This window comes from Lynx rufus, unplaced genomic scaffold (assembly GCF_022079265.1).
Source record: "Lynx rufus isolate CCGP_SWC_20201006 ecotype Redwood Valley unplaced genomic scaffold, mLynRuf1.p SCAF_6, whole genome shotgun sequence".
NCBI classification, from domain to species: domain Eukaryota; kingdom Metazoa; phylum Chordata; class Mammalia; order Carnivora; family Felidae; genus Lynx; species Lynx rufus.
The window spans coordinates 36617478-36632728 of NW_025814878.1; the positions used below are offsets into that span (position 1 = coordinate 36617478).

The 15251-nt window shown below is 37.7% G+C and overlaps 1 protein-coding gene across 1 annotated transcript; it reads right to left on the reverse strand.

Moving 5' to 3' along the window:
- Positions 1-10318: 10318 nt before the first annotated feature.
- GJA1 (gap junction protein alpha 1) lies at positions 10319-11467 on the reverse strand. Its single transcript, XM_047102905.1, has one exon. It carries the CDS (start codon positions 11465-11467, stop codon positions 10319-10321), a length of 1149 nt encoding a protein of 382 aa, XP_046958861.1.
- Positions 11468-15251: the final 3784 nt, after the last annotated feature.

The window sequence follows — 15251 nt, forward strand, 5'->3', positions numbered from 1 at the left end:
AGTTAAAAGAATACAGGCATGGTTTCAGATCTTGACTGGGCCATTTACTACTACTGACTCTGGTCAAGTTGCTTAACCTCAGTTTACTCATTTGTGAAGTGCGAAAAAGACAATATAAATATACTGAGGAGGTAACTGGATGAGCATAGAAAAAGAAGGAAGAGATTTGATGTGAATAGTTAACTTCAACTTACGCATGTTGCCCTAATGAAGATATGTCTGGTTTAGAACTAGAGAGGTACGTGCGCTACAATTGCACTCAGGGACTAGCAGTTAGTAATTGTGAGGTGTTACTGTTATTTCCATGCCAGACAAAATGCTAGGCACTGATGGCAACAGCAGAGAAAAAGACAGAAGAGGCTTCCTTTTTCATAACAAGTATATGCAGGAACTTACAGACTGAATCATTTAGTCCATGTTATGATAAGAAGAGGGCAAAGTGCCACGGAAGTATAAAATGAGCATAAAAAGAAAAAGGTTTGGGGAAGAAGCAAGATTTCAGCTGAGAACTGAAGGGTGGGTAGGTTAGTCATGTGAAAGAGAAGGAGGAATGTGATTTGAGCAGAGGGAACCATCTGTGCAAGGACCACTGGTGGGAAGAAAGTGAGAGCTTCCGAGGTGCTGGGAAAAGTCTAGAACTGCTATGGCTCAGCTGCGAAGAGCAATGAGACAAGAGACCAGCTGATGTAATGTCTGAGAGGCAACTGAAGGATTGCAGTCATTATTTCCATAAAGACAAAGGGAGCCATTAAAGATTGCATAACTGGAAATCCATCCTTCCTTCCTTTTCTGTTCTTCTTTTTCTTTCTTTTTTTTTTATGTTAATTATAATGCTCCTTCTAGCTACTCTATGGTGGGGACACATTCTGACTCACCCTTACAGATTTACCCAAATTTACTCAAATTTTCAGAGTTCTGAAGGTTACTTACTATGTGTGCCAATCTACTATAAGGAACTGAATTTATTTAAAGTGCTTCTCACCTTGTTTTCTTTTCATATTTGTACTCTTCATATTTTCTAGTCCTTGTCTACATCATTGACTATAGTTTAAGACACTAAGACTTGTTTTCCAATGGCCTTGTGATTACACAAATTGACATATCACTCTTTCACTTATTATAATTTTAATAGAAGTAGAAAGCACACACACACACACACACACACACACGAAAGAAAAAGAAAACACAGAGGTAATGTTTTGACACTCTGAATTTGACTGTACTGGATTCCTGCTGCACCCCCACCCCAGAATTACTACCTTTCCCTTTGTTCATTTCCCTTGAAAGGAATTGTAACTAATAGTTACCATTTTCCATTTCTCAAGGACTTACTATATATCCTGTGTACTTTATTCATATCTCATTTAATCATCACAACAACCTTGCAGAAATGAATTTTTATTTTTGTTTATAGTTGGGGGACTAAAGCTCAGAGGTTATAGATCTTGTTCAAGGTCACACAGTGAATAATGACAAACAGTAACCCAAGTAGTCTGTTTGGGTTTACCTGTGCTTCTGCCAGCTTCAAGAATTCCTAGAACCATAAACAAGTTAAAAAAAAAAGTATTGGGGCGCCTGAGTGGCTCAGTTGGTTAAGCGTCCAACTTCGGCTCTGGTCATGATCTCACGGCTGGTGGGTTTGTGTTCCGCGTGGCTCTCTGTGCTGACAGCTCAGGAACCCAGATCCTGCTTCGGATTCCGTGTCTCCCTCTCTTTCTGCCCCTCACCCGCCCCCACTTTCTCTCTCTCTCAAAGATAAATAAACATAAAAAATTTTAAAATAAAAATATTTCTAGATAGACTCTCAAAAAATTCATGTTTGAAATTACAGGCATTGAAAATTATGAGGGGGGCGGCACCTGGGTGGCTTAGTTCGTTAAGCATCCAGACACTTGATTTGTCATGATCTCATGGTCAGACTCCACACTAAGCATGTGCAGCCTGCTTGGGTTTCTCTATCTCTTTCCCTCTCTCTCTGGCCCTCCCCAGCTCACATGCGCGCACTTGCGCACTCTCTCTCTCTCTCAAAATAAATTAAAAAACCTTAAAGTGTGAAAGGAAAAGTATTCTACTCCTCAAACCTCTAGCCTACAAGCAAAATATGTAAAATCTGATCATTGATGAAAAATACATGTTACTTGCTATAAATGGAAATGAATGGTAAAAATAAAAGTACACCACGTCCAAACCATCAATACAGCTTTACCCTGACATATGGTTGTATTTATGGTTTGGGGAAATACTAAAAATAACAAGAAGGGCACAAGGCTTGTTTAAAGCACCATCTTTAAAAATCTGTAGCGTGTAAGGATGAATACAAGAACAATTCTTATTTAATGCAGCAAAACATTTTTCAGACACCATTTTCTTGAAATTTCCTAATCCTACTTATGTCATTTTTGCTTAACATAAGATTTCACCACACAGCACGCATGTATTGATTACCCGAGGCTTGTGAACACTTTTCAAGGAGCAACAGAGTTTATGTTCTACAAATATTGGAAATTCCCCAGAAGTCCTGGGATTTTCAGAAAATCTTAAGACATTCATGCTTCTAATTCTTGAAACCATTCACGGCCTTAATGTAATGTGGCTTTTAAAAACAGTGCCTGTACTTTAAAGGTCATCTTGCATTTAGTCACAAATTGAGAAGATTGTTAAAAATACTTTTAAAATGAAAACCAAAATCCAGTCTAAATACCTGAACCAATCATCAGGTTATCTTTGTCACCACACACTACAGATATTCCTCGACTTACGGTGAGATTACCTTCCAATAAAACTATCTGAAGTTGAAAAGTACATTGAGTACATCTAACCTATGGAACATTATAGCTTAACCCTGCCTAACTTAAACACACTCAGAACACTTCTATCAGCCTATGTACAGTTGGGCAAAATCATGTAACATAAAGCCTATCTTAAAATAAAACATTGACTATCTCATGTAACGTATTGAATACTGTACTGAAAGTAAAAAAACAGGACGCCTATACAGAATGCTTGAGTATTTGCCTTCCTGATTGTGTGGCTGGCTGACTGGGAGTTACAGCTCTCTGCCTCTGCCCAGCATCACAAAAGAGGATCCTACCATATACTGCTAGCCAGGGAAAAGATCCAAGTTCAAAAGTTGAGGTACGATTCTACTGAATACTATTACTTTTGCACCATCACAAAGTCAAACAATCCTAAGTCAAAGTATCGTAAATTGGGAACAGTCTGTATGGGCTCAGCCCTGTGTTAGACTGATTCATGACAAATCGAAAGAGCGAATTTTTTTGTTTGTTTTAATATGTTATTTCCAAAGCTATGGTGCTACTGTAAACCTACCAAAGCTGTAAATTCCTATTAACTAGCTAACCACACTTTTTCTATCAGAGCTGCTCTTTTTTTTTTTTTATAGTGTTAGTGTATTTTATGTGAACATATTCCCACATTGAAGTGTTTCTCTAATTCAGTGGCACTTGGAATACATTACAGCTTCTTTAACTCTTTTTTTTGCTCACACATAATAGCTAATTATCATAAAGAATCATCAGTTTAGAGGCAGAGCTTAGCTATAATGCTGACTAAAAATGACTGGTCAAATGCCAGAAACACCCTGGTTCCCACATTTGCCACGTCTGGAGTTTTAGATAACCATCACCTACAGTTCTTACACTCTTTAATTAAAAATGCTGCAAGTCGTCCAGACAAGTGAGGACCAGAGTAAAGATGAAAATCAAATGAATATTTTGATGGTTTTCAATGATAGTCTTTAATTACAAATGTTAAACATCTGCTATATTATTCCAGAGTTACTATTGAAATGTTTCACTTGGCACTTGTTTGCTAAAAAGATGTTTACGGGAGCAAGGTATAAGGTATATATGAAAAAAGGAAGTGTTTCTACCACAAATTCACAAACATCTAACAACAATCTAACAAGAAAACTGCTCTAAATGTGTGTAACAAATAGCAGGGCAGGAATTTGATGGAAGCTTTATGGCATTTCATCCATTTTATCTTCAATTGCAGATTCAGGGTGGAAAAATTCTAGAATTGAAACTTCAGCTATAAACAAAATTTGAGAGGAAAGTGTATATATTTATACAGCTATCACAAATCAGAAAACTCTGATGAGAGGTTAGACTGGAGAAATTAAGAATGTGAAAATGGAGAAGAAATGTGATTTAACGTTCTACACTGAAATACCCTCAATGGCAATCTTATTTATTGTATCGCTATTTTATTGTTTTTAAAATTATGAATTATTAAATTATAAATTATGGTCTATTTTAAGTATGCAGAAATTAACATAACAGGTAAATCTCTGTTATAGTTTTAACTTACGTTGAATTATAGATGACAGTATGATGGATATAGTTACATTTAGTCTCCAAATTACTTTGGTTTCACTGAAATTTGAAACTCATGAATACAAAGTGGTCCTTCCCAAATATTTTCAAATTACCTGCCCCCCAAAAAGGCAGTCATTGACAAATTTGGCCAAACTGTGGAAAATTGTCTCAGAACAAACATTGTCTTTAACTAGTTCTGCTGTTCTGTCTTTGAATAAATATTTATATTGTGAATAGCTTGGATGATTAGAAATCAATATGGTAGAGGACTATAAAGGCCAATGTAATTCCAGTTGAACTAGAGGCAAACTTGAACTAGAGCCACAATCACATCAAAATCTTCAAGGGAAATGACCTATTCAACTTTGGGCTTTCTGGCTGGACTTGAGGTCTCAAGTCCTGTTTTAATGAATCTCAACCTTTTTCCCTTTATTCCCCGGAGTTGACTTAACCTCAACTGTAGTCATTTTCTCACAGTTTAGGCTTAAGGTTAGTTTACATTTTATGTAGGGAAGGTTTTCTAACTTAGTTAACTGTGTTTAGAATTAATAAATATGACTGAATATATGAAATATGTAACTCTGACCCAAGTTTTTCAAAGCAGACGAGAGTCTTACACTTTTATTCATTTACTTTTAAAATAAATTGCATGGTTTCTCCTATCATAGCAACTAAAAACTATCTTATTATCTATACCAATTCCAATTAAGTTTTGGAAAGAGTAACCGACAAGACGTTCCAGCACAAATGCCCGACCAGGCTCCAGTTAGCCTCATATTGCACAGAGGCACATGGCTCATTGCATTAAATAAGACTCAGGCTCAGGCTTTGCTTTCAAAGTGAGTGCCTCTTGAGACAGTTTCTGTATTCAGCAGGAAAGTGTGTAGGCATTGAAATTGCTCTACACGTCATAGCCCAAATAAGCATTTGGTTGTTTGGAAGAAACATCCGGACACCAGAAGAAATAATCTGACTTAAAATTTCAACACTTTTGAAGACTAGGAAACAAAGGCAACATTTCCCCCCAATTTAGCTTTCTTCTTTGCACTATATTCTTTGAAGACCAGGAAACAAATGCAAAATTTTTCCTCCAAATTAGCTTTCTTCTTTACACGATATTTTTTATTCTTGTTGAAGCGCTGTTTCTATGGTGCTTGTTCCATGACTGCTCTTGAGCTCTGAAAATTGCCAGCTGCGAATTCTGACCTGCCAAGGGCTCAGCTATATTTGCCCAACCAAGAAAAGGTAAAAAGAGAATCTCAGAGCCAGTAAAGATTATAAACATGTTTCTACACTGTTGGTGTGCTGTTTATAAAAAGAATTCACTTTAAGACTTTAATAAGCCCCCAAACTTCATTATTTTGTTCTCCCTCCGAGTACAAAGCACAGATGTTTTGGCATGTTGGAATCTGAAGTTTGGAATTTTTAGGAGAGGCAGTGTGTGGGCAGAAAACTAGCATCCTGGGCAGGTTGAGGTTCTGCAATTTTCTCAAAATAAGGTAAAAGAACAGCCCAGGGCCTGGAAACTTAAGAGAGATTCACAAGTGTTAGGGTGTTAATGCACTGAACCAAATAAGGGCACTGAACTTCTTCCCAATATTTGAAGACATTAGACAACCATACCACTTTTAAAAACAGGCAGCAGAGGCTTGTATATAAAATTATAAAATTCTGAAGTAAAACAATGGCAACATAAAATCTATGATTATCGGGGCACCTAGGTGACTCAGTCGGTTAAGTGTCTGACTTCGGCTCAGGTCATGATCTCATGGTTTGTGAGTTCGAGCCCCGTGTCGGGCTCTGTGCTGACAGCTCAGAGCCTGGAGCCTGCTTCAGATTCCATGACTCCCTCTCTCTCTGCCCTCCACCATTCATGCTCTGTCTCTCTCAAAAATAAACATTTAAAAATAAATAAATTAAATATATGCTTATCTAACAAAAGACTAGCGAATTTCACATAAAAGCAGAGGCTTTGTTTAAAATAGTTTCCTAGTGTTTACAGAATAAGAAATACTGTTATAAGACTCTAAAAAGGACCTCGGAGTTTCTCTTCCCTATTCCTTTCTAACATGACCATCCTCTCCCCCATTTCCACTCAATATTAAACTTTTTTTCCCCTGGCAGACTCTAGAACTGCCCTGTCCAATATGATATTCACTAGCCACATGTGGCTATTTAATTAACATTTAAATTAATTCATTTCTTCAGATTCACTAGCCACATTTCAAGGGCTCAATAGACACATGTGGCTAGTAGCTACCATAGTGAACAGAAGAAAACATTTCTACTACCACAGAAAGTTCTACTACTTCTAGAAGATTCAAATTTTTATTTTTTTTAAATATTTATTTTTGAGAGATCGTGGGGGGAGGGGCAGAGAGAGGGAGACAGAGGACCCAAGCAGGCAGCACAGAGCCTGATATGGGGCTCAACCCCACAAACCGTGACGTTATGACCTGAGCCAAAAGTCAGATGCTTAACCAGCTGAGCCACCCAGGTGCCCCTCAAATTTTAATTTTTTAAGCATGAAATTTTATGCGAAAAAGTATCTAATATTTGTGGAATGAAACTGCATATTTTCTCATAATTTTTAAACACAAGTCAATTTAATTTTTAGTTGTGGGAAGCAGACAATTAAGCAAAATGAAGAGTGGAACATCTTTTTGAAAACTTCTGGAAGGAAAAAAATAATAGATACTTCTGGAAGGATTCACATTGTAAGCTTCCTTGGGCTGGAATTATGGGGCCATTCTAAAAATCACCTCTCCTCAACAAAATGCCTGATGTGTGTTTGGTGTCTGACTCTTGACAATGATTTCCTTTGGGAATTAGAACTTCTCTGATGTATGTATACATATACAAAACTGTGTATATTTAGTACATGCTTAATTTTTTTTTTTTTTTTTTGTAAATAGTGAAAGCTTTAAATTTGGGAAATGTTTAGAATGCACTTTCTGAAAGCCGTAACTTGCCCTCTCACCTCCATACACCTAAATCAGAACGCCGTTTCATACCTCCACTCTCCTACTCCAACATTCGATGGTCTAATTATTTATCCATCCATATCTCATGAACCCTGCATGTGTAGAACATAGAAACACATACATTCAAATAAATAATTCATTTCTCTATTTCCCATAGTAAATGCAAATACACAGAAAACTTGCTTCTTCGATAGGTTTCTCAGCCAGCCAAATGATAATACCCAAAGACATGTTGACATTACCAATTATATTGACTGGAAAACTGGTTATTAGATAATCCTTTGATTTTAGGCAAATCTCATAACCCTTGCTCATAAAAAAAAAAAATAAAAGAAGCAACTGAACTGGACTAGATTTCTAAATTAGTACTAATTTTATGTTCTAGTAATCTAGTTTGCTGTGGTATGTATGCAAATTTTTAAAAATTTGAAACGTGACTTATAAGTATTAATATATTTTATATATTAAAAAAATTTTTTTAATGTGTATTTTTAAGACAGAGCATGAGCAGGGGAGGGGCAGAGAGGGACACACAGAATCCGAAGCAGGCTCCGAGCTGTCATCACAGAGCCTGACATGGGGCTCAAACTTATGAACCATGAGATCATGACCTAGGCTGAAGTCGGATGCTTAACTGAGTCACACAGGCACTCCAATAAATTTTATATCTAAAATTATAGCAATATTATACACTGTCCAAAACTATTCTACCTCCTTTGAATGATTCAGTTGGGTGGGAGGGTGGGGTGTTAGGAATTTCTAAAATCTATTTTTTGTATTTTTCACAATGTCTTTAGGTATAAGATTCCTAGATCTATTGCATTCTTTTGTCATAGAGCATAACCACACTTAAATGGACTTTGTTCTTGGTCTTTTATCTCCAGGAGCCTCCAGTTTTAAAATTACATCGTCCTTATCTTTTCATGCTTACTTCTCTCATGTATGGATCTACTAAATTACTTAACATTACCTTATTTTAAGCTTTATCACACATATCACTAATCTTATATTCCAAATCCAACACTTATGTACTTTATCTTCTCTTAGTTGAACGAATATCCAAAACTGTTATCAATGTTGCACTGAACCTAGCTAATGATGTTGTTTTTAAAGACTCCTGAAGCTTGTGAATCTTATTTGCCTAAATCATCAAAACTAATGGAAATGTCTTTGATAATTGTGAATAGATGCAATATAAGTTTTAAAAATCACACAGGATATAGATTGCTCTCCTTATACTAAATTAAAACTTTATTGAATAAGGAACACTCTCCAGAACACATGATCTGATGGACAAGGTCTACATTACATGCAACGAAGCTGAACGTAACAGTAGTTTAACATGGAATGTCAAACCAATTAGTATTTTTCATTGTACAAAACTGTTTATGTAGCTGACACGCAAGAAGAAAAGTATGATGCTCTGCATTTTCATGAATCATCTCTGATGAGTTTTAAGAAGACATTTGAAGAAACTGGTAGATTTCTTTAGGGTAGATTTCAAATAAATTAGTTACATGTGTACTACTGAAACCTCTTGTCAACCTCTCTTGCATTCCAAATAAAGTCTTAGTGCAAACATCAAAGTTGCTGGTCACTCCAAAAGACTGTCAAACTCATAACAGAATACAAGTTCTGAACTAATGTGTATTAAGTAGGACAAAACCAAGGATACCAGTTACTGCGAAATTCATTTAGGCACACTTAAAAGCCCACTCTAAGCATTTCTTCTAAGTGTCTCACATTACTTACTAAAGCCTGTTTACAGTACTAAAATTCTATCATTCAAGCATTCATGATTACACTTCAGAAAAAGAAAATCATTCATTTCAGCAATAGCATTACTGCTATATTCTAAAAAAAGAGAAAAAGGAAAAAAATCATAATTAACAATACCAGTATCCATAATAGGATACATGGGGAAAAAAAAAAAAACAGTTAGGGGGAAAAAAAAAGTGTGCTTTACTTGCACAGCAGGAATTATAGAATGTAAACACCATATTGGCCCACACCACAAAATCCATGAGAAAGGCTCAAATTTGAACACTGTGTATGCATTATTTTCAAATCTGTATTTGTGAGTTTATACTGCATCTGCTTGTACCAATATATGACAAATAAAACACACTCTTCCACACACTTACACATATAAGTGATTGTTAAATATTGAGCATGGCTTGCTTCCCTGACTCTAATTCAAAAAATGTTAAGTGACATCCCAACTGTTTTCAAAATGTTTACAGAAACCACTAAATGAATGTGAATAGTAGCTGAGGAATGATGAAACAGTGATGGCAGTTACATGTCACAACTAGATGTAAAAGAAATAACGTCCGTATGACTGGCCGAGATTTGAAAATGCGATGGAAAGTCTCTTTCTGTGGGCCTTGTCTGGACTTTTACCTGATACCAAGAATAACAAATATAGTATCTCAAGTCCACTGACACCTGGAGGGTCAGGCCTAGAAAGCTTACCTTCAAAGTGCAAATTTTAACAATGGAATGTTTTAGCAGGGACATAAGGACAATCCTCCAACTTTTTCTTGATAAAAAGAAACAAGATGTCCAGGAAGCATTTTTTTTTTTTCCTGGTCAAAGTTATTTCAGTTTCATGGTAGAATAAAAAAAGTACTTATCCAAAAATATCACCCACTCTTTCACATACACAGAACTATTCTTAGGGGTGTGTGGGGGGAGAAAAAGCCCTTAGCTATGTATCACCTAATGCAACTTATATTTAGAACTACAGTTCTTTGAATCAACTACATTAAATACCAACATGTACCTCCCTTATCCCCTCCCTCTCCACCCACCTATCCCAAATACCCCCAATGAACCTAGGTATTCTAATGTCTTTGTGTTTTCTAAGCCTCATGAGGAAGGCTGTTGAGTACCACCTGCAATGGAACAAAATGAACACCTAAGGTGCACTTTCGACAGCACCTTTTCTCTTCTCCACAAGTGAGCAGAATCTCGATGCTCTCAAGCCTGGATCTAGATCTCCAGGTCATCAGGCCGAGGTCGGCTGCTGGCACGGCTGCTGGCTCTGCTGGAAGGTCGCTGGTCCACAATGGCTAGTGGTTGCAGTTCGTGCCCAGTAGCTAGTTTTTTGGAATTCTGGTTGTCATCAGGGAAATCAAAAGGCTGTGCATGGGAGTTGGAGATGGTGCTTCCTGCCTGCCCCATTCGATTTTGTTCTGCACTGTAATTAGCCCAGTTTTGCTCACTTGCTTGTTTGTTGTAATTGCGGCAGGAAGAATTGTTTCTGTCTCCGGTAACCAGCTTGTACCCAGGAGGAGACATGGGTGAGAGTGGAGCAGTTGGTGAGGAGCAGCCATTGAAGTAGGCATATTTCGGAGATCCACATTCTTTTGAGGGGCTCAGTGGGCCAGTGGTAGCATGGTAAGGATCGCTCTTCCCCTTCACACGATCCTTAACACCCTTGAAGAAGACATAGAAGAGTTCGATGATGTTCAAGGCAAGAGACACCAAGGACACTACCAGCATGAAGACGATGAAGATGGTTTTCTCTGTGGGACGAGAGAGGAAGCAGTCTACTTGATGAGGGCAGGGATCTCTTTTGCAGGTGTAAACGGCACTCAGGCTGAATCCATAGATGTACCACTGGATCAGCAAGAAGGCCACCTCAAAGACAGACTTGAAGAGGATGCTGATGATGTAGGTTCGCAGCAGGCCCCCTCGCATTTTCACCTTGCCGTGCTCTTCAATACCATACTTGAATTTCTTGATTTCAATCTGCTTCAAGTGCATCTCCACATTGACGCCATCCGTTTGGGCAACTTTGAGTTCTTCCTCTTTCTTGTTCAGTTTCTCTTCCTTGCGCATCACGTAGAACACGTGAGCCAGGTACAACAGTGTGGGGACAGACACAAATATGATCTGGAGGACCCAGAAGCGTACGTGAGAGATTGGGAAGGATTTGTCATAGCAGACATTTTCACAACCAGGTTGCTGAGTGTTACAACGAAAGGCAGACTGCTCATCACCCCAGGCCGACTCAACCGCCGTCCCCAGTAGCAGGATTCGGAAAATGAAAAGGACAGACAGCCACACTTTCCCTCCAGCGGTGGAATAGGCTTGAACCTTGTCAAGGAGTTTGCCTAAGGCACTCCAGTCACCCATGTTGCCAGAGCACCACCTGAAAAGAAGCAGAAAGACAACTAAATGATCATAGACTACAAATTATTAGTTAAAATGTATAACTGTTTTCAGTCAATAGTCAACATATTATTAAAGTTCTCATATCTTTCTAGCACACCCCTCCCGCCCCTGCCCCGCCAAAAAAGTGCAAACTCTTCCTGTCCCATTTTCCGCCTGCAAAGATGTCTCACAATTTTCTTGAAGTAAGGTAAGTCTTAGAAGCAACAGAGCCGATGTGCCTGGTAAATTGCAATCTTAACTGGCAAAGATGTTACTTGCTCAACCACTGCCCTATCATGTGACTTGAGAAACTGTCTATGCTAAGTGCCTCTGCTTATTTTATCCATCTGGTAAGTGACAATAGTTCTCGCCAGATAGGCTTGTGTCTGGATGCATGCCTTAGCAAAATGCTGATGGATGGTATTCGAAAAAAGTATGGGTATTTAAGAACTGAAGTAAGAACACCCATGAACACATTTATACACAAGCTATTTCCAAACCTTAATGCTATTATACAGCATTTTATTCCTAACTACTCTGAAATGTTTCACCTTGCTATTTCAAGTGTAATTTGTGTATATTCTATATTACGGTCATTTATACTTCTGTTTCTTCTTAAGCAGTGATTTATATGGTCCAAAAGTCTGTCTTCTTCCCAGAGAAAAGTATAGTGTACTAAAATACACCATTTTGACACACTGTCATTATATGCAGGGCACTTCTTTCAAAAAAGCAAAGAGTAAATAAATGCACATTACATTTCAAGTAAAAGTTCAATTTGTCTCACTCCTATTAGACCACTTTAAAGTGTTATCTCTAGCAAAAATGATTGGTTTTCATCTTTTGATTGCTGTACACTTTCAAGTTCACTTACCAGGCTTTGGGCCCTCAGCCGATATACTAGATTTAACTTCCTATCAATAGCTAGATATCTTAAGCCTAGCACTTCCCCATTGCTGGGGATGAGAAATAGATCCAACTCTGTAGAGATCTCAACATGGATCCCAAAAGTTATTTATATAATTCGATTGATACCTCTAACTGTCAATAGCTCCTTCATTTAATTGATGAAAGTTGAGCTCTTAGGGGTATAGGAAATATTTAACTATTACTAGAGCCACAAGAAGACTTATGATCCCAAGGCCAAGGATTTCTAGTGTTAAAATTATATTAAAACTAGTTTTAAAATTATAATAAAGCTGGATTAAGGCTAGAAATGTTCTCATGCTTTCATACAATCTTAGCAAGGGCTGAGAGCTGGGAAGAAATGAGTAACATTACACGTGGCAGGCATAGAGAATACAGTCTAATTTTCACCAGAGTAGTAATTGGAGAGTTACAAAAGTAAGAAGTGCTCAAAGATTATTTAATAATCAAAAACAAGCTAAGCAAAGTCTTTCCAGGAGATTCATAATAAATTTTAAACAGTGTAACTGAAAGTAGGATTATATAGGCTTCTTAGAAATAGAAATATGTTCATTATCTGAATATAAAAGCTTCTCATCTGGAATTGAACTATGAGCCACTTTCTCCTTGTAGGAAGTTAATGAAATCCAAGGGAGTTGTCTTCCCCACCATGCAACATTACAGTGCCATTTAATGCCTATCCCTCTAAGGGAAGTGAAGAAATGAAATGGAAATCTGGCTTGGGATTTCCCAGATGGAACAGAGAAGAGATGGCAGATCCGTAAAATGAAACTATGTGCCAGCTATCTAAATCAGCAGTCGATGGGTATCTTTGATGGCAACCCAAAGAATGCTGAAGGAAGACGGGGAAGTGGGTAGGCAGATCACAGAAGTAATGCTTTTCCAAGGGTCATTAAAAAGGGGGCTTCCCTTCCACTTTTGGGAAGGGCCATTTTAGATTCTGAAGTGACACGTTAGACAGTGAAGCTGATGTATGGAAAGAGCAGTCAAAAAAGAACAAAAGGAAAACAAAAAACAAAAAAACAAAGGCTTATAAGGTTACAAAAAGAGTTAGAGTCCAGGGGAGGCTTAAAGTGATAGGAGTAATTTAGCTTTGATGGACAGTTTAATGGTGAGAGAACATAGAAAAAAACCTACAATTTAGCAGAAAATAGTACACTGGGAATGAAGAAGTACAGTCCATGAGGGTCAAACAAACAAAACAGAATTTTTGGAGCTATATCAGTAGATAGTTTCTATGTGATGATGTGTAAATTGGCCTTAATTCTGTTTGCAGAGAATTACAATATTTTGCCAGTGTCATCTGCTTTTGCTCAATACTCCAATTGCCGGGGGAAAAGGGGACCACAAAAACAATCAACTATAAAATGATAAACTGTCTGCAAACATCTCATCATACTCACCCAATGATGGAGCTCAAGACAAACTTAACATGTTTAGATATTACCAGGCACACTGAAAAGTTGTCATTTTGGTCAGTGCTTCATCATTATTCAAAGTAAAATATGATTATGTAGATGCTTGTGGAAATTAAGTACTATACTAAGTTCCAGTACATATTATGGAAAATAAAACTCAACTTTCATGTAATTCTGAGATTCCCAAAAACAACCCCATAGTGCAACAGTATGTGAATTGGGTCACTGGGCAGTTCACTAGGTAATAGTTCTTTATTAATACACCAGCAACTTAATTGCAAAGTTGTCTTTTCTTTAAGCACCCACGCAGTTGTCATTTGCATTAATGAGTTTACTCTTTCATCTGAATAAGATGAATTATCCAATTGGATACCCAGTATCCTGTATCCTGTCATTACCACTCTCACAGAGACCATCAGGTAATGTTTAATGCGATGGCTTATAATGCTTGTGATTTTCAAGGAGAGGTAACAAAAATAGTTACTTTTTCTGGTAGTTGTTCACTTTGTTTTGAGTCAAAAGTTCTATCAACTAGTTGACCCTCTACCCCATTAGTATTTTCATTTTTCCAAATCTTAGTTAAAAAATTAATATTTTTAAAATAAAGAATGGGCATAATTATGTTTACTGAATCCCTGGCATTGATTTACAGACTGTATACCTCATTCATATTTACCATCATAAGACAGGTATATTCCTTATGTGATACAGGAGAAAAACACAGGAGCTGAGTGTACTTCATGTATATTCATGCCTTCACCTCTAGGTTCCCAAGCTGGGACTTTATATGTAGAATAAGGTCTAGGTTAAGGAGTTAATGCAAAATTTTCATTAGAAGCAAATGCTTGACAGCAGCTGGATCATCCTTGTCTTCTGTGTACCATGTCAGGTCAGGTCACATTTTTCCCGTTGCTCTTTATGGCCCTCTAGACTAGAGGCCAAAAGCCACGGGCATCCAAGCATGACCTCTCCAAGGACCCCCTGGACCCTCTGCAGTGGTTCCTGAACCACAATCATTTGGTAACATTTGTTGAAAATATACATTCCTGGCACTCACCAGCCTGACTTAATCTGATTGGGGGGTGAGGGGCAGGAGGGGAGTGCAGGGAAATTAGTTTTTGGTTTTGGTTTTTGGTTGGGTTTTTTCGGTGTTTATTTTCTTTTTTAAAACAAATGCACCAGGTGATTCTGAAGTTTCAGGCCAGGAGGCAAACAATGGTTCCTTGACATTTTTGGTGCTTATTCAAAATATTTAGGATTGGAGAAATGTTAGAAGAGCAGAAAGGAAAAGAAAATCTAAAAAGGCCAAAGGGGTGGTCCAGGATGAGGAGCAGAGGCTCTCTGGGCATCTGGGAACTGAGCTCCCCCTTCACTGAACCACCCTGCGTCACTCTACTTCCATCAGATGCTCCCCAAAAGCA